This window comes from Dicentrarchus labrax, unplaced genomic scaffold (assembly GCF_905237075.1).
Source record: "Dicentrarchus labrax unplaced genomic scaffold, dlabrax2021, whole genome shotgun sequence".
In the NCBI taxonomy this organism is placed as follows: Eukaryota; Metazoa; Chordata; class Actinopteri; family Moronidae; genus Dicentrarchus; species Dicentrarchus labrax.
The window spans coordinates 2,384,097-2,403,801 of record NW_026136724.1 but is presented as its reverse complement, the minus strand read 5'-3'; the positions used below and the strand labels follow the sequence as shown (position 1 = coordinate 2,403,801).

Here is a 19,705-nt window from a genome sequence, read left to right as displayed (position 1 = left end):
CAACAATCACCAACTCTGGTTTGATCGAAATAAATCCTTAATTCACCGACGGAGATGACAACAACAGTTTCAGTTGCTCTACTTTGCTCCACACGCAGTACACCATGACTGCACATCTCTACACAGCAAACAGTTGTTTGCCGCTACATTAATGTTTTAAATGTCTTATATACATCGATCAGCCCTAACATTGGGCACCCTGGTGGTCATAATGTTCTGCAGTCCCAGACCAACAAACTGTGATGCACTGTGTGTTCTAACACCTTTCTATGAGAACCAGCATTAACTGTTTCAGCAGTTTGAGCTAGAGTAGCTCGTCTGTTGGATCGGAACACACTGGCCAGCCTTCACTCCCCAAGTGCATCACTGAGCCTTGGCTGCCCTCGACCCTGTCTCTGGTTCACTGCTTTTCCTTCCTTGGACCACTTTTGATAGATACTGACCTCTGCAGACCCGGAACACCCTACAAGAGCTGCAGGTTTGGAGATGCTCTGACCCAGTCATCTAGCCATCACAATTTGGTCCTTGTCAAAGTCACTCAAATCCTCACGCTGCCCATTTTTCCTGCTTCCAACTCATCAACTTTGAGGACAAAATGTTCACTTGCTGCCTATATCCCACTCATGCCATGATAACCAGATAATCAGTGTTCACTTTACCTGTCAGTGCTCATAATGTTATGGCTTATCGGTGTGTGTATATACATATATATACATATACCACCAAACAAAAGGCTAATATCTTAAGATAACCAGATAATTAATAAAAAACTAAATGAAATTCTTCTCGTACTTTTCCCTGGCTTTTATGCATCGTCTGAACCAATGTTACATCTTTAATACCTCATATATGCATGCTAGCATGGCACTCGTGATCTAATAAACACTATAAGTAAGAAGAAACAACCTTTTGTTTTTTCTGTCTTATCTCATTATCTCTGAATCACAAAGCTCGTTTTCTCAAGATAAATTAGCCTCATGATCTCAAAAAAAGAGAAATAGTAATAAAAAAGCCTGGCTTGGCTTCCATATTCAGCAACTTATATAAACAGTTCATACAGTGTCTGCCATCTTCTGGGGTCTCTGTCCATTATTGTAATTGTTGCATTTATTGTTTGTATAAGTCTATAATTTGTTAACGTTTTTGAAGATCAACGTCTTAATTAGAATTCATTTAATTAGCATTTGTTTTATATTATTTCATTTAGTTTGACTAAAAAGGTGCTTTTATTTTGAAGTCTCAGTAAGTCTCGTTCGGCTGCTCTCGCGTGTCTGACTGACAGCATCGGCACCAGCAACTAAGCAGTGATGAAGATCCTTTGAGCTGTTTCAAGTTTCATCCTCGTCACAAAAGACTATATTTGGAAGAAAACTGAAGATTTGAAGACAGTTCCCTTTTTCGTAGCGTGCAGCAAACGAGGTATTTTATGTAGCCTATCTGTGTTTTACTCTGTAAATGTTATTGTTTATGTCAAGCTAACATTGTTTACATTTTGTCAACGTTATTTAGTTTTCACGGTGGATTTGGAGAAAGAGAGAGACAAGCTTCAAATAAACCCGTAGAAAGAAAGCCACTCGTGTCTGCCTGTGTGGGAGTTACAATTATTAAACATATGAAACATAACACTCATCAGTAGTGCTGCCTGTGACTGCAATCCTGGTTGGTGATCTTCAGCTATATGTATGATATACAGAAGGCATATGTTTAGTGTTACACGTTACAACTTCTTGTAAAGCATTCGTTTTTGATGTCTTACTAGTACAATTTTAGTATTTTTATCCTTTTCTGACATTTCTGATGTAAAAAAAACCCATTACAATATCAACATGTGTGAAAATCTTGCACGAAATCACACTTTAATGTTCACAGTAATCAAACCCAGTAAAATCCTGCTGGGTCATTCTTACAGCTCACTGTCTGAATGGTTATTTCATCATGTTGGGATGTTGTTCACTTAGAGTCTGTCTGTTTGTGAGTGTGTGAAGTGATGTTGTTTGTTGTCTTACTGGAGGCTCTGTGGACACTGGATGGCCTTTTTTTCAAGACAAGCAACACTTGAAGAGAGAGAGTTTGAAGGAACAAATGAATAATGATGTAAATGAAATGGTTGAAGTGATTGTTTTGCAGACTTGGCTCTCTCAGCTCTGTCAGTTCCGTCAGTTCGAAGCTTCCACAAGGGGGAGCAGTCCCTCATTCTTTGGTACTTGCTGTCACTGACCTAGAAATCTAGTTCTCCAGATGTAAGAAAACAGGTTCGTTTGGTAACGAGTCCGACCCCGACAAATGTCACATCATCATGAGTTTAATTATCATTGCCACTATTCATGAATCCAATCACAATATCTGTCAACATAATCGATGAACTGGATGTTTTAGTTTCAGCTAGTTGGTTTTACTTCAGTTCAATATAACCATATCTTACATACATCAATCATTAAATCTACTATATATGGATATGAAAGGCTCATGGCTCATTATAAGGGGGTAAGGCCCATTGACAGTACACTGATCAGCCATAACATTATGACCATGGGTTTATCATCAACAGCAAGCTGCTGATATTGAAACATCACAGCAGCTGATTCAGAGCAATGATCATTAGTCAGTCAGTGGTGGATGTCCATACAGCCACACAGCTATATAGTCTACACAATAAAGCCACATAATCAACCCACAAGTCTGCAAGCAACGTGAGTCCTGTCGTTACTACAATACCCAGCAGACACTGCGGTCTACAACACAAGCAGCAACCAACAGCCTGTCCTCACAGATACTGAGAAAATCAGAAACAACTTAGCAGTGATGTTTCCATCCAGCAGCTGTCAGTTGGAATCCAATGAATCCACTGTTGCCTGTATGAAATGTTTAAACACGACAAACTCCACATATTCCTCCTCCATCTTCATCTTCATCTTCTTCACGGTGACTGTCAGCTTCCTGCACGGAGCTAGCTGCTGCTGCTTGCTAACAGTGTCACCTGTTTGGCTAGCAGAGCTAACAACAGCACTGTCCGCTGTGAGGGAGAAGAGCTCCATTTCTTCCTCTGCTCTCTGGACCTTTTTACACTGTTATTGTTCAGTAACACAGCGAGGTAAACAGACAAACAGCAGACAGGCTGCAAGCGTTTAAAACTCCCGCTGTTGTACCTGCGGGGCCCTCTCAAGGGGGTACTGAGGGAGGGGAATCAGCGACAGTACAAACAGGCCACAGTGCCCCGCTGTTGTACCTGCGGGGCCCTCTCAAGGGGGTATTATATGGGAGGTCTGTTTATTCACAATATTCAATTAAACAACAAAAATGCATGTTCAGTAAGGCAGATTGAGCCAAAGGTGGGCCCCTTTGTAACTGTAGGGATCATATTTGCTGAAACATTCACTATATCCTGACAGTAGTACATGAGACAGATCATCTGTGTAAAAATCAGCTCTCTCTGGCTCCCCCTAGTGCTCTTAATGGCAATCAGAGCCAAGAAAAATAGTTGATTGAGTTCTTTCTATCTTTCTTGGCTCTGATTGGTTGTTTTTGTCCAGGCCAGGTTTTGCAAATGCCATTAGCAGCGCTACAACGAGTTAGAGGAACCTGATTTTTCACAGATCTGTCTATCTGTCTCATGTACCTCTGTCAGGATAAAGTGAACATTTCAGCAAATATGACTAAAAGTTACCTACTGCAGCTTTAAAGGCCAGGTTGAACAGGAGGGCTAATTACAGCAAGTACATCCTTCTTAAATGTACTTTATGTGAGTAGTGGCTTTAGACCACATTGTGCTGTGTGAATCTATCCTTTGAACACCACCAATCGTATTTTTAACATCTCCAAATTCAACGCTTTGAAAAGAGGGAAATGTTTCAGTGCAGTGGAAACCTGAGGAGAGATAAAGAAACTACATTTGTCAGATGTTGTTTACCTCCAGTATCGATTGTTCCCTGAGGTGCAGGGGTGTGTTCTCTGTGTGTGTGTGTGTTTAGATTCAGTCAAAGTGAACCTGGAGTGTGTGTTGACTGTGAAGGCCAAATTAAAAGGAGATGTAATAAGAGCGGCTTCAGCACCACCTCTAACCTGCAGTGAGAACAGTTGCATAATGTCTTCTGTTCCTTTGGAGGCGCTTATAGTAGATGAGGAAATATATGGCGTATCATAGTCTGGGATCCCTGTTTTATTCACCCACCCCTAAGGCATAACCGGTGTCTTTTAAATATTTTATAATGGATCTTTTATAAGAAGATTTACTTTGTTCTGTCCAATGTAAATCATTTAACTCTACCACTCCATTGTCTGCAATTGGGTCCAATCTTGCATACAGTCATGATGGTGTACCACTCCCTCTGTAGATAAAATGGCACATTGTAAGGTTTTCTTAGTTTCAGGTGATTATACACTAATGAAAAAATACCTATGAATATTATATTCAATTTCTGACAATAGATTCTCCTGAAGGTTACACACTGGACCTTTAACTTAACAGTGATGGAAGAGAGGTTGAATTTTAGGAATGAGACTTTAACGTTTGATGTTGCTCTCTGTCACCGCCATACATCCAAATATTTTTGGTTTCCATCACTCGCTCCTTCGCTGCATGAGTGGCAGAAATTGCAAATGTTCCGTCACGCTGTGAACCAGGTCTCCAAATCACCGCAGTAACAAAGAACAGTTGCCTCTGCACACTGAAAGCTATTCATAAAATGTCACAGCAATTTCAAAAATGCCAGAGCAATTTCTCACACACTGAATACAGGTAGCTACAGCATGTTCTGATATAGAGTGTCTGTGCGTGTGTGTGTGTGTGTGTAAGCTGATTTTCTTTGTTCTAACTTTACCAGTATGTGTTTAAAATCACACACAGTGTCAGTTATTAGTGCATCAGGAGGAAGCAGTGATCCTGTACTCCCAGGGGATGCGATGTAGGAGGAATAGTTTGGCTTTGGTAATAAACTGCATGTTGCTGCTAGCTGTGCTGTCCATGAGGAAAGGCCTGTAGTCGGTGATTGATTGCCTCAATCGATCCTCTCCAGACAATCTCCATTATGGTCCTACGTGAGGAGACTACGCTTGGCCCTCTGGGAGACAGCACCCGGCGTCACACCACCTTCGCCCTGTCTAACTCTGTCACGGCCATCTGTGAGCATTCGTCAAGTGAGAGGCAAGGAGGGCAGCAGTGACGGCCGCTGGTGCCGAACCCTCAGCTGCCGGTTGTGTGCCGTTCAGCCTCCGGCTCTCTGCTCTCCTTCACCGGTTTCTTCTCGCTGTAGAGGAAACTAGAGGTTAAACTCAGCTTCCATCTAAATGTTTTGTTTCCCCCCCAGCTCTTTTCCTCAAACTGACTTCATTCCACATTCTTGCCAGACTAGGAAGCATTTCACAATTTAGTCTACTAAGTACAACAAATCACTATGTTTTCTCATAATGATTGCTTCTGTATCTTGTAATTATGACTTAGACCATTGTAATTATGACTTAGACCATTGTAGTTATGACTTAGACCAGTGGTTCCCAGGCCTGGACAAAATCAACCAATCAGAACCAAGAAAGATAGTTGATTGAGTCTCATTCCCAAGGTGCCCAGACACTTTGGGACCCTGGGAATGACACAATCAACTATCTTCAAGCTTCCAATGCAAAGCTTCTTTATATCTTTCTCAGCTCTGATTGGTTGTTTTCGCACAGCTTACCTGTCTTATATACTACTGTCAGGATATAGTGAAAGATAATGACAAAAACGGGACATTGACTGAGGAACTGTTAATCTGTGATGGCTTATAAATAAGGTCATGACTCTATAATTACCATGGTTACCAAACAGTTAAGAAAGGATGTGCAAGTTAGGAAGTTTCAACAAAAAGGTCAACAAAAATGTCACATAATCTACATGACAACTAGGCAAACTGTATACCCTTTCTTGAGATACTGTTGAAAGCTCTGGAAAAAGTATGTGAACGTTTAGATAGAATCATTTTGTCAAATAATCTTTGCTTAAGGGCCACTTACCAGCTTGTATTGAAATCTTAAACTGCATCTCAGTCTTCATCAGTTGGCAGTTGTCATGGAGACAGTTCAGTTGTTAACACATGATGATTAAGTGATAACAGATGGTCATATATGGGTAGAAATGTAACCGCCATGGCAGATGTAAATGTCCTCCTTGATCTTCCTGTGACTCCTGCTCGATGACCTTTGACCTTTTCCCAATGGAGTTAGTATTGAGCTGATATCTGTCTTGTTGTGTTCATTCAGTCTCTTGACCAGGGTTATGACCAGTTGTCATTACTTGACTGAAATTCCCTCCTGTTACCATGTGGAGACATCTGGGCCAACTTCTGTTCAATGATGATGACCATACATACAATCCCAAAAATTAAAGTTTGAAGCTCAAATTTGGGTCTTATTTTTGTAGTTGTCCATCATTTCTATCAGTGACAACGACATTTTACTCACTAAGTTAATGGCTGAACATGGTGACATCACTGAAAAGAGGTCTGACAGGTCAAGAAACACGAGCAGTCAGTAATCTAAACCTGTAGTTTGGAACTGTTGTCAAGCAACGAGAATTTGAAGTCCACCACAGTGTGTCATACAGTCAGTGCTCAATACAAAATCCACACCTCAGCTAACAATAAGTGAGACCTTATTGCAACAAAAAACTCCTCTTTGGGATCAAGTAAGCAAACAAAAATACTCAGCTTGAGACTTAATACAACTGCTGGCCAAAGAAAGTAAACCCAAGTGACAAGCTGAGTGATTCTCCAACACTCCAGACTTACCACCCACAGCCTGTCCAGTGCTGTCAGCCCGGCAGTTTGATGGTGGGTCCTCAGAGTAGAGGATGCAGCTGGAGAATATTACTGATATACAGACTTTTTGGCTCGTTGACGGACTGGGCCTCTCTTCCCATTTTGGTTTAAAATGCTGCCATTACTGGTTGAAAACACATCAATACTGGTGCTCCAGCGCGGGAAAGTCACCACAGACTGGAGATTTACCTGCCAGTGATAGGCTTAATCAGCACTATGTGAACTTGTTTGGAATGAATCTAAGGGTCATTCATTCAGTGCCTGACATGGACCAAATAAGGTGGCAGTTCTCTAATTCAGAACAACCCAAACCCTAAACACAACGTAACCCTAACCCTTTTGGTCTTTTTTAATCCTTTTTAACAAGGACATTTTCAGTGCTGTTTTCTTAGTGTTAAACTAGCTATGTCTTGCAGTTTTTTAGGAGAACCTCACCAGCATTGCTGTACATAGAGTTTTTATTTACATATTTTAGAAATACCGAGGTCCTAACACTGAACTTGCTAAGGGGGGTTTTGGGGCATCAAAGACAAAGACAATTATTTCACAACTTTTATTGCATAGCCCTTGGAAAATATACCGGTGACCTCAATGGCTGGAATGCCCATGCTCACCAGAGGTGGCGGTATTCAATAAGAAGTATGGGTACTCATGTGAACAAAAGTCTGGCACATTTCAGGCACTACGTTCAATTATATGTAAAAGTCTTGCAGTCAAGCTTTAAATGAACCCAGAATTTAGCCAAATACATACCATGCAATGATTGCCAGGGGTTCCCAATCTTTTTCAACAGATACACAATTGTCCACAGACCCCTAATTTAAGAGCGTTTTTCTTAAGAAGATAATGAAGTCTTCAGTGATCAAACTAGGATAAATCAATAAAATCATCCAACCCTATTTGTTTCCTTGTTGGTCCAACTTAAAAAAATATATTATTTACTGGGGACCCAACTCAAGGATCCCTGTTGGTCCTCATGAAAACTACTGACCTAAAGCATTTTGTTAATCACCAATTGTTGCAAAAAATTATGCTTGTGTGAACTGTATTCTGTTTGCTCTCTTAAGTAAGAAGTTTTTTGCTGCAGCATTTCTCTTTAGACATCATGATGTGGTTTTGCTGACTGAACATTTGGACCATGCAAATGCTGTTTTGCAAAGAGCTTTGATTTGTGTCTGCATTGTAAAACTGGCCCCAACAATGCAACAGAGATATGGTCTGTACTGTAAATTCAACTTAAGAAATATGCAGAAAGAATAAAGATGACCACTAGGCGTCAGTATGGAACCATGAGTGACCAAACAACCTCTAGAGAACAGACGGACTGCCATTTTCTCACAAAAGACTGAAATAACATTAATTGCAGCATATAAAGCTTAGTATCAATCAAACTACTTGGCATATATGAGAAACACTTTCATAGGAATACAATATATAAATGAGTCTATAGATAGCTCCCAGTGCTGACTGCCTTTATCAAGTTGGCAAAATGATCAATCAGAATCCAGTGTTTTGTCGATGAATTGCTATACTCTCTGAATTTAAGTTGAGTCCTGTGAATAAAGATCTGGTCCCTCCTGAGAGTGACTGGGTGAGAAACATCCTGCTGCTGATCTGTCATCTTAAAGCTGCAGCATCTTGTAAGCTTTCCGCAGCTGTATGTGTCCCTCATCCTTCAGACCACAGCTGGCCTGAGGCCGGCATACAATATATAAAGATTTACAACGCGTCTCTACTTCCTCCTGAAATGTCTCAACAGCTATTGGATGGATTGCCATGAAATGTTACCCTCAGGATGAATTCTAACAACTTTGGTGATCGTCTGACTTTTCATCTAGCACCATCATCAGATCAAAACTTTCATTTGTCCAGTACATTGTCACTGTAAACATGCTATTGTTATCATTTAGTATAAAAAGACTATTTCTTGGCATGTAAATGACTTGTAAATGATCCTTTAAGTTTGGAAAGTCCAGTTGGACAAAATAATAGACTAGAGTTATTTCTCTACATCTTCTTGACCGATATGAACACCACCACCAAAGCAAAGACACATACTCAATGCTTATTTCATCAGGCAGTCTGCAGGTAAAATCTCTACAGTACGTGGGCAGAATGACAACTTACCTCTGGATTAATGTATGTTGTGTTTTAAAGGTCCAGTGTGTAACATTTAGGAGGATCTATGGTCAGAAATGGAATATAATATTCATAAGTATGTTTTCATTCATTCGGCCACCGTAGTTTCTCCATAGGGTGAAGCGAGGGAGTTGCAATCTACAGTGCCATCTAGGCACTAAATCCTTCACACTGGCCCTTTAAAGCTCCAGTTAGCTTGACAATGTGCACTGTTCTCCTAGACAACCACAGCTGTAGGTGCAGCCTTAAAAATCCACAGTGTATCACTGCAGAAGGCTAACCTCCTCCAATCCTCTGAATGTATTATCTAAAAGTCAGCTCAAATTCGGGCATTAAATTTTAAATTGAATTAATGAGCGGCTCCACTAAAACTTTTAATAGCCTATCCGATAAGAGAAATGGTGTCGAGGGACCTTCATTAAATGGAAGTTAAGGGATGGCTCTACAGGGGACAGTCAGACTCCAGGGAGCTGATAAACTAGGTGCTCCACTCTCCCTGCCCCCTTTTCCTTTGGTCGGGTTGTCCCACTGTCAGCAGGACTACAGGCTGAGGATTAAACAGCTGGCTTCATAGGAAAGAAGACGGCAAATAAAAATGAATCAAAAAGTAGCACGAAGGTTCACCACGATTAGGAGAATCAGAAAGGTCCCTTTCTCTAATAACTGGCATCGCGATACTAGTCACATTTGTTTATTGGCAGATGCTTTTGTCTAAAGTGATGTACAAATGAATCCTTTTCTCATGTTTTATGGGTATAATAATATGTCGTGGCAGTATATTTGAAAATAATAAATAGTAATAAAAATAGTGAGGCTAAGCATCATGGAGCTGAAAAACAGATCACAGTATTCACTAAATCCGAGCTATCAGAGGTCTCAACCACTGCCTCATGTGATATATTGATTTGGTAAATATAAATCCAATAACTTCTTAATACTTTCCTTGGACACATCTTGGAAAGAACAATACTTATAACAAGGAAAACCTGAATGTTTTGAGATGGCATGCATAGTGACTTGTTCAAGTTTCTAGTGTTAAACACACACACAAAAATGTTTTTTCTGCAGTAGATAACTACTCATATTTGCTAAAAACTATATCCTGACAGTAGTACATGAGACAGAAAATCTGTGAAAAGAATCCACCGTGTGTACAAAAACTGAGAAAAGATAGAAACATGCTGGGTTAAAGGCTTGAAGTTGATTGCTGAGTCTCATTCACAGGGACCTAAAGCGACGGTTTTTGACACCCTGGGAATGAGACTCAACAATCAGATATTTTTCTTAGTTCTGATTGGTTGTTTTTGTTCAGTCGCAGTGGATTCTTGCAAATGCCATAAGGAGCACTAGGAGGACCCAGAGGAACCTGATTTTTTTCACAGTTTATCTTGTGTGAAAGTGAAAGTTTTAGCAAATATGTAGTAAAAAATAAGAAATTAAAATAAAGTAAAATAAAAGTTACCTACTGCAGCTTTAATGTTGTGAAATGGTAACCCTTTTACAAAAAGTGCTAGTTTAGGTTAGTAAAAGATTACAAGTTATGTTACATACCTCACATAACTTAAGTATGTTATGTAAGTTAACTTAGTAAAAGAAATAGTTTACTTTTGGTTCTTATACGGGACACCAACAGCAATCTCCTTGGTTCATATCCTGTGTTTCTGTTTATTTCTCGCTCTTTAAACTACGTCTGACCTGACCTTGATGGCGGGTGCAACCAAGAAATTATGCTACAGCATCATATTTTGAAGTGAGGGCGGTATTTGATGACTTGGGAGAGAGAATATGACATTTCTTAGACTTTCTTAGCTTCTGTGACACAGAAACATTATACAGCTATTTTTATTGGAGTCTCTTTGATGAGTAAACTTACTCTGACATGTAAAAACAGCAGAGGGCCCCATTAACTCATTCTCTCTAACCATTAAGAGGTGGTACTCTCTCGGGAATCCCTACGAGTACAAATACACACTGTTTCACTGTATGAGGTGTAACAGTTAGTGCGCACTCTGTTTGGGTTCATCAGGCTAAACCGATATTCACAGAGACAGAAATGATGAAACAAAATAACAACACAGTGTTTGACTTCGTTTTTATTCAGGTAGCAGCATCAGTCAGCACTGTCCTACTTAAACACTGTGGCTCCTCTCAGCCCTGCAAAGACACACACACACACTCAGAGCAGAGTCAAACACACACACACACACACACACACACACACACACACACACACACACACACACACACACACACACACACACACACACACACACACACACACACACACACACACACACACACACACACACACACACACACACACCTGCATACTGAACATACATGTACAATCAGACACACAATGGGCACACACATACACACACACCTGAATGACCGCACTGAGCCCTTCTTCAACTTTCCTGTACAGAGAGAGAGACACAGAAAGAGAGAGCGGCTTCTAGTTTCACAACGGTGTGTACTGGCCGAACAACCAGCCTGACATCATGAACCTCATCACAGTCTATCAGGACTTTACTGTGTGGATCAGCCTCCACTGAGGTCCTGGACAGAAACCTGAGGAGACTTTCAAATGAGTTCTCCACTGGTGTATTTAAGTCCTAAAAGTGAAATTAATTTGACAAAACAATTCCAACTCAAGGTACATTTACTATTTCCTGTTGGCTTCTCGCAGATGGAGTTTGCTCAGTTGTCATGGAGATGAATTTATTGACCTGCACACTTTTACTTCTCATGTTGACTCATTCTTGACCTTGATCCCAACTCAAGGTCCACGTTTTTTTCTGAGTTCTCACCTGTACCACACAATTTCAACACAAATCATCATGACGAGTGAGCTGCTGCAGTGGTTACCTGATCCCTGATCAGTTTAAATACTGAATGATCTATGCTGGCGAGACGGCATGAATGAGCCTGTAAAGTTGATAGAACTTTTGTCTTGTTTGTAGTCTGTAAATGCAATTCACTGGGTTTGTTCAGTGATAGCTGTTAGCTAATTAACAGGGCTGTACCGGATAGTTGAAAGCTAGATAGCATTCCAGCCAACAACTAACTCATTTGATCTGATCAATTACTTAATTTAAAGTGAAGATTTTGTTGGAGGTTTCTTTTTATTAAAATTTTTTTTTTTTTTAGGATGATGGTTATAAAGTATGATGTCAGATATGGAAAGCTTTGTTCCTCAATAGAAGCTCAGAATGTAAAACATTTTGGTACAGCTCTACTAATTAAAAGGCTACTGTAAATACACTACTACCCTAATGTTGTATTTGTCAATTATGAAACAGCTGTAATCATATCAGGATTTTTACTTCATCATTACAAGCCCAGTATAATATTTCTATGATACTCCTGTCTGGACTCCCAGTGAGATGACCACACTTTACCTAAATCATCATCACTATAAATCATATCACTATAATGTTGTCAAACTAGAAGCCAGGGTGAAAAAGAGTGAGAGAAAGAGAGAAAACATTGTCTGCTGCTCTCTCCTGACTGTTGTTGATTTTCAGAATTTAAACTCTCCTTCCTGTCCTCAGATCCTCCTGACGCTGTGTGGAGGAGGCCCTCCCTGCTCCGCCCATCAGGACTGTAAACACACTGATAAATAATACTGATTGTTGGAAGGGAAAGTCAACAGGGAGCTCAGTGATTGGTGCTTTGCCTCAGTGTGCTGCACGGCGCGGTGGGGCGGCGGCTTCACAAACCGACGGGACTTCAGCAGGTGTTTGGGCAGACCGCACTGGCATCAATTTACAACACACAAAAATAAAGCACACCGCACCAGCTGCTGTCAGATTCAGTCGTAACAAAACACTGGAAACAATCTGTAGCAGCACGCTCAGGCTGATGTGGAGATACCCTGAATATCAACCGCACGGACGACCTCCAGCCATCCTTGCACTTAACTTCCCTTGTCATACGAGGAGGAGGATTTATTCTGATCTGTATCGGCTATCAAACAAATTAAGCAGCAGCAGCTGGTCGGCTGGCTGGCTGCACGCCTCAGTATCTGAGTGCGTGTCACTTGTCACAATGAGATTTTCAAAATCTGCGCAGACATGTTTACCGCTTTGTCTTATCTCGCCGCCTGGTGACGATTTGCATTTGAGTCGGGGTTGCGCTGTCAGTCAAACTGCCGCTGCTCTTTGTTGGCACTTGGAAGGCGTGCAAACAGGATGTAAGCCCACAATGTCTCACATCTTCAGCTCTCCTTAAGCTTTTTGCTAAGCACTGTCCTGGAGGAACACATACACAGTCACCGTTTTCATCTACCTGCATGAACACACACACACACACACACACACACACACGCATACATACATAATGTTACACGCAAGCCCACCACTCTGCCACTGGTCTTACAAATATGGCAAGGCATTAAAAGTCTGCTTTTCTTTGCTTGCTGTCTGTAAGATTTCAGGGCCAAATCTCAGGCCCCCACACAGCCAGGACCTGGGCCTGGCAGTCACTCATGTCGTCTGTCACAGCTTTTACATCTCCTCGTGGATGATCTCTTCTATCCACATCAGAGGACAAAGAATGGACATAAAGACCCTTGCAGTCCCAACACTGAGGGTCAAACGTTCTAACAAAGTCTGAGGGACTCAAGTCTCAAAGTGTCCCAATGGCCTCAGGTGGGCTGTCTCATTACCTGTGCCCCCCCTCCCTCCACAGCCCATGAAGTGTGTCAGTAGTTCAGGGACGGGGGCGTGAGGGTCTGCAGTGGTGGCTAGCTGTTGTTCTCAGCTGTCATGTATTTTAGGGCGGCGAAGCCGTAGCGTCGTGACATGTTCTGCTGGAACTCCTCCTTCAGGGTTTTGAGGCAGACCCGGTACTGCTTGTTGGAGCGAAACTTGGTGATGTCGAAGCTGGGCGCGTGAGGCATGTGGATCATGTAGGCGTTGGGCAGAACCACAAACTCGTACTCCTGTGGACAGAGAAGGACGGGAAGAAGTTGTTTTGGTTACTTTTTACAGTAAGTAAGCAAAGATGGCTGTCAAGAGTTATAAAGAGTTCTGTCACAACAAACCAAGTAGTGACAGGACAGAAATTACTCTTAAACTAATCCAAAAAATAAACTATAACACCAAACTGACTGGCAGTGCCATAAATGTAAAGGGATGTGTTCTGTGACTGTGCTCCCGGTGTAGCCTAATAATCAAAGAAATGTTTCCTTTACCTCATTAGTTTGTCTCATCTACCATCAAAACCGCCAACCAGTCAAGTTGCAGCTTACACCCATGTCTGTGCAGACTCATAATGTACATAATAACAATATATACAGTGAATGGAATGGACTTGGAAAGGATTACATGAAAGGAATAGGTGCATTCTTTGGCTAAATGGCAGTTAGCCAAAGGAGTTCAAATGAATGAAGGATTATCATAGATGTATTGGCTGAATAGGTACACATGTACTCAAGTATGTTTCGTCAACAGATGTGATTTTTCAGAATGAGGCAGGAAGTGAAAGGCAGAATGGATGATGATGGAAGATGACAGCCCGTGCTACCTAATGTTTATTCATTGGTCATCCCAGTCAACGTGTGTTAAATCTGGAATTTATTCTTAAATCATGGCTAAAAACCTACTTTGAGGTCACAATGATCTTTAACATTGTTGGTAAACTAAGCTAAACTATGCTGAGCTGCTGTTTGGTGCTGGGCAGGTAATGCACAGTAGGTTTATCACAGCTTAGTCACTGAAAACAGCTGCTGCTGCTGTCAGAAACAATGAGAGCAGAGTCTGTTGATGGAGAAACCAAAACAATGATCTAAAATATGCTAAAAGCTTTGTAGAGCAGGGGGAACTGCAGACTGGGTCATTATTCTCTGTGGGTTTATCTCTACCAATGTCACCTTACACATTACATATAAAAAAGAATCCTTCTTTAATATAATAAAATATAATTCGGTGCAGCTTTATTGATAAGATTACAACTCATTTCCCATCAGTTACCTTTATTGCGGAACCAGCAGCAGAAATCAGGAACCAAGACTCTCAAGCAATCACACTTCACTTTGACAAGATTAGTGGGGCTGCTTCTATAAAGGGCTTTTTCATTATGAGTTGGCATTTCATTGAATAGGTCATTGCAAAGACAGATATTGAGTACTTCATCCAAACCTGACCTAACACAACTTCATAGAGCCTAAATAATAAAGCCTAATCATAATGAGATGCATGGATGGACTTTTTATTTACAGCTGTACATTCATAATACAAATGTACTGCACAGAACTGATTTCCTAAAATAAAAACACATTAAAAAATTTTTTTTTTATAATTTAACTTTTTCATGAACTGCAGACACCAGAAAGTAAAGTATGGAAGAAGTATACATACTCAGGCATTGAGCACACAGTATAGACAGCAGATAGAAAGTAAGAGTTGGGTAAATAGTTACCTGTGCATCCAGCTCCATGATGTGAGCCACCTTGTTCCAGCCGAAGCCTACGAAGCGGCGGTCATACTCAGGACTGTCCCTCCTCACCATGACGTAGGGCTCAAAGTCGGCCTCCCACTGCACCCTGTAGGGCGTGGTGGCTGTCCGCCATTTGGCAAAGTTAGTTGGAGCGTGGCCTTTAGTCCACACGTGGTACCTGGCAGGAGAGAAGGTTTCATCAAACTATTGTTAGAACGAGTGTGAGCCAATCTTTGTGAGAGACTTATAGTTTCTAAAATATTAGGTGGCAAACCTCTGTCCGTATCATAAAAAATCTAGCCTCTATTTAGAGTGTTTGTTTACCTCACACTGTAAACCGAATCATTTTTGATGGGGAAAAAAGTTGTGTTGTCTCTTTTTCTGTCTGTGCCATCACACTTCTTTCTCCACCAACAGTCAGGATAAAAGAGGTATTTACTGACTGCAAATTCTAGCCGGGCAAATAAAAGTGAGTGTGACTGAAGGAGGCGTGACTGCCTGTAAGGGCTGCACACTGGAGGACAAAAAACACCCCTCTTCTCCGGCCATACACAAGAGTCCTACTGACATGTTGCTGCCTCAAGTCCACAGTGGGTGGTGTAGCAGGGCTATGTGGCTTAAACAACCACAATTATGGCTATTTTTCCACCGAGATATATGTATATAATGGTTACTGACTCATCTTACCTGGAAAAATTATATTAAAGGGTCATTTCACCCAAAACAACACTTCCTCCATAGGTGTGCTAGCGGAGGGGTTACTGTGCAATATAATGGCAATGGCGAGAAGATAGAAAGATGCTTTGGACTGGAAGCTTGAAGAAAGTAATTCCCAGGGTCCCAAAGTGTCTGTATTTGACGCCCTGAGAATGAGACTCAACAATCAACTATCTTTCTCAGCTCGATTGGATTGTTATAAATGCCATTAGCACCAGGAGGAACCAGAGGAACCTGATTTTTTACACAGATTATCGATTCATGTTTTACTGTCAGGATATAGTGAAAGTTTTAGCAAATGTGACAAAAACTTATTTTTATTAAAATGCAATTAACAGCTATAGACAGTGTCAACCACAAATATGACATTGTTTATGGATTTTCTTATTTTCCATGATAAAGTTCACAGTGGCATTCCCACAATTCAACTGTACACCCACAGTAGCTGTCCATCATTTTAATTGCTTATTATCTTTTTATTTGATTTTTTCTATCATGCACAGGGAAATGAAAAAAATTGCTGCAGTGTTTTGTTGAATGAAAATCTGAAGGCCCTTGAACGTTGCTGGTTATAGAAAGAGAGAAGTGGATCACCTGAAGGTGAAGAGTGTGCCCATGTCCAGCTGAGAGAGCAGCTCAGCCTTGGACTTTGGGTAAGACAGACGATATCGCAGTGTCTCAAAAGCTGGAACCACCAAAGCTTTCTTGGTGTTGGCCATCTCCAGCTGCACCACTGACTTCCTAAAAACACACACAGATAAGATTAGACTACATAGAGTATATTAATATAGCATGCATGTATAATAGCTCATGATGTGAGAATGTGTTAAAAAATATGAATTGTTTTTCTAAAAGCCAGACGCAGAGGTGGAAGGACCACTGGCAACTTAGCTGGTTTCCATCTGATTCCTTACCTGAGGTACTCATATAGGCCGTACATGGGCAGGAAGTCGATGTCTGATAGGAACATGTAGGGAGTGTTGACCTGCCGCATGGCCACATTTCGCAGTAGGTTGACCGGGTAGAACTGTCCCTCTTTGTAGACGATGTGGTAGCCGACGTTTCCGCGGCTCATCAGCACCTCAGAGCCCTGAGCGTAGCGCAGGAACTGCTGGGCCTCAGCGTCAGACAGGTACAGGGCCAGGCTGATGGGGCCTTCCCAGTGCTTACAGATGGCCTCCAACATTTGGAGCCTGCAGGCGGTGGGACACAGAAATGGGTGAACTCACAAAAATGTCTTACTATACAACACTATACATTGAAACAAAGACCCAAAAGTGAAAGAAGTGCTTTTCTGGTAAAAGATTATAACTGTCCAAAGATAGCAGCTTGTGTGAACAAGCTACTAATTGGTCTGAACAAGATACTAACTACTAACTGACAGTTTTAGATACACTATACTGCAGACAGATTTTGGTTTGCATTAAAAAGGTATTCAGGTTCAACAGCCAGCTTTAACCAACAGCTGTACATAAACTTTCCAATATCAAATAAACTTCTGAATACACATCCTGTGTAATGAAGAGTTCCAAGAAACCTTTGGTAAATAACAAAAATGGGTAGAGTGCCCTTCTAAGACGTGTTGATTGTGTTCTGGGGGCTGCTATCTACTGATCTGGCAGAATCTGGAAGATTTGAAACAAAGTATTGAGCCTCGTGGCTGTTTCCAACTGTTTCTGTTTCTTTGTGACACAACATAACCATTACAATTAGCCACTGCTGCCCACAGCTTTAATAGCTTTTTGTGATGATATGAAATAATGAGTAACTCAACCTTGGACTTGATATGAAAATGAGTACTGATATTTGTTTTATATTTGTTGCATTAAGGAAAGCTTGAGACTGCGTGCCTTAGCTGGAGACTTGGCTTTGCTTTGAGGAGTTCAGCTTTGAAAACATTTTGGTCAGGCTGGCCTCACTCTGAATATGCAAAAGACACCTGCTGTACAGTGGGGATGCTGGAGAGACAACGAGAACTAATACATATTATTGTTTTTCCCTTTACTGAGCTAGGTATATTTCAGTATTTTAAACTCTGAAGCCTCTATGCTTTGATTTGTAAAACCAAGTTTTGTCAGTCTCCTTCCCTTCTCTCTCTCTCAGTTCCTCTGCATGCTTCCCACCTCAGTAACAATTCATTTGGTATTCTATCTGAAGGTGAGGTTGTTTTCCAAGTGTCTAACACTGTTTTGGATCTGGAATATGCCAATTCTTCCCTACACAGAGCCACCACGGGCCTCACTAAAACAGGAAAAAAGCCAGCTACCAGCCTCTAGATGCAGCAATGTTTTAATTTAATTGTTTATTTGTATAGGGACAAGTATGTAGCATAAAAAAATGCCACACACCACATCATTTATAGCCTAAGCTAATTTGCAATACCCGTCCCTAGATGAGCTTTTAAAATGTATAAAAATCAGCAACAAATACACGAGACCAGGGACGGCTGGTATATATGGGCTAACAGGGCTAGCCTCCCCCATCTTTTACAGTAAAGATGAAAAACTATTATTAAAAACCTTAGAACATATTGTTTTGAAATTTGGTAGAACCTAGAGCAGCAACAGCACCAAAGTGACAGAAAACCCAGGATATATGATACATCTTGGGTTTTCTGTGAATGGGCTAAATTCATTCGCCCAAGCAAAGTAGCGTAAGCTTCCATTGACTTTGATTGACAGGTGTCCTGACACGCCCTTCATATGCTGCCCATTTGGGCTAATTTCATCTGCCCAAAGGCTGACCTTCGACCAATCACGTGCAGTAGCTACGTACAGTGACCTTCGACCAATCCAGCCAGTAGCTACAGTACAGTGACCTTCGACCAATCACGCGCAGTAGCTACAGTACAGTGACCTTCGACCAATCACAGCGCAGTAGCTACAGTACAGTGCCTTCGACCAATCACAGCGCAGTAGCTACAGTACAGTGACCTTCGACCAATCACAGCGCAGTAGCTACAGTACAGTGACCTTCGACCAATCACAGCGCAGTAGCTACAGTACAGTGAGGCTAGTTCGTAGTCTGGCGGGCGTTAGCATGAACATGAACGAGGTGGATTATTTACTTTCTAATCAATTTTCTTTAAAGTCTTTGGAGGAAAAAATGGAAATACAGAGATTGGGAACACATCATCCAAACGATGTTCAAATAACACAAAAGAACAAACGACAAAATCTTAGTTTTGTGTTACATGGTTTCAGCTAACGGACTGGCTAACAGCAAGTGTAGCTAGGAATTCACTTTTCTGGTTCCATGTTTGCTGTTTGGAGGAGACACGGCTTGGACCCAACAAGGAATTGTGGATTTAAAATATTTATCCGACAAAATTAGGAAACATGAATGATGCACGAGCCACATTGGAAATAGGGTAAAGCTGTCATTGCTGGGTAAAGTGAAAATCGCCTGTCAGCTTAATGAGGGTCACCGCACCGCTGTACAGAGACACAACGAGCTGGTAAAGAAACACAGGCATTCACTATCACAGATTGTTGACTGTATTACATTTTGTGGGGACACAAGCTCGCCCTGCGGGGGTCCGATTAATCTCCCACTTCACTCCAGCGGGGACCAGTTCTCTTTTTTAGACAGTCAATCAGCAGATCACCTGTCAAACACAC

At 41.3% G+C, this 19,705-nt stretch overlaps 1 protein-coding gene and 1 long non-coding RNA gene across 3 annotated transcripts in view; one reads left to right on the top strand and one right to left on the bottom strand.

Moving 5' to 3' along the window:
- The first annotated feature begins 1,279 nt into the window (after positions 1-1,279).
- On the top strand, positions 1,280-6,371 carry LOC127358754 (uncharacterized). The gene is made up of 2 exons (XR_007882532.1): positions 1,280-1,419; positions 5,013-6,371. It is a non-coding gene; the product is annotated as an uncharacterized LOC127358754 (long non-coding RNA).
- A 4,631-nt stretch (positions 6,372-11,002) lies between these two features.
- The window catches only part of large1 (LARGE xylosyl- and glucuronyltransferase 1), a 157,707-nt gene continuing 149,004 nt past the window's right edge, over positions 11,003-19,705 (bottom strand). For both annotated transcript variants that reach the window (XM_051392030.1, XM_051392029.1), the window contains 4 exons: positions 17,000-17,278; positions 16,680-16,826; positions 15,351-15,546; positions 11,003-13,872 (listed from right to left, as the gene is read on the bottom strand). In XM_051392030.1, coding sequence (XP_051247990.1) covers positions 13,675-13,872; positions 15,351-15,546; positions 16,680-16,826; positions 17,000-17,278 — 820 coding nt within the window. In that variant the 3' untranslated portion in view covers positions 11,003-13,674. The remainder of the gene's footprint in view (positions 13,873-15,350; positions 15,547-16,679; positions 16,827-16,999; positions 17,279-19,705) is intronic.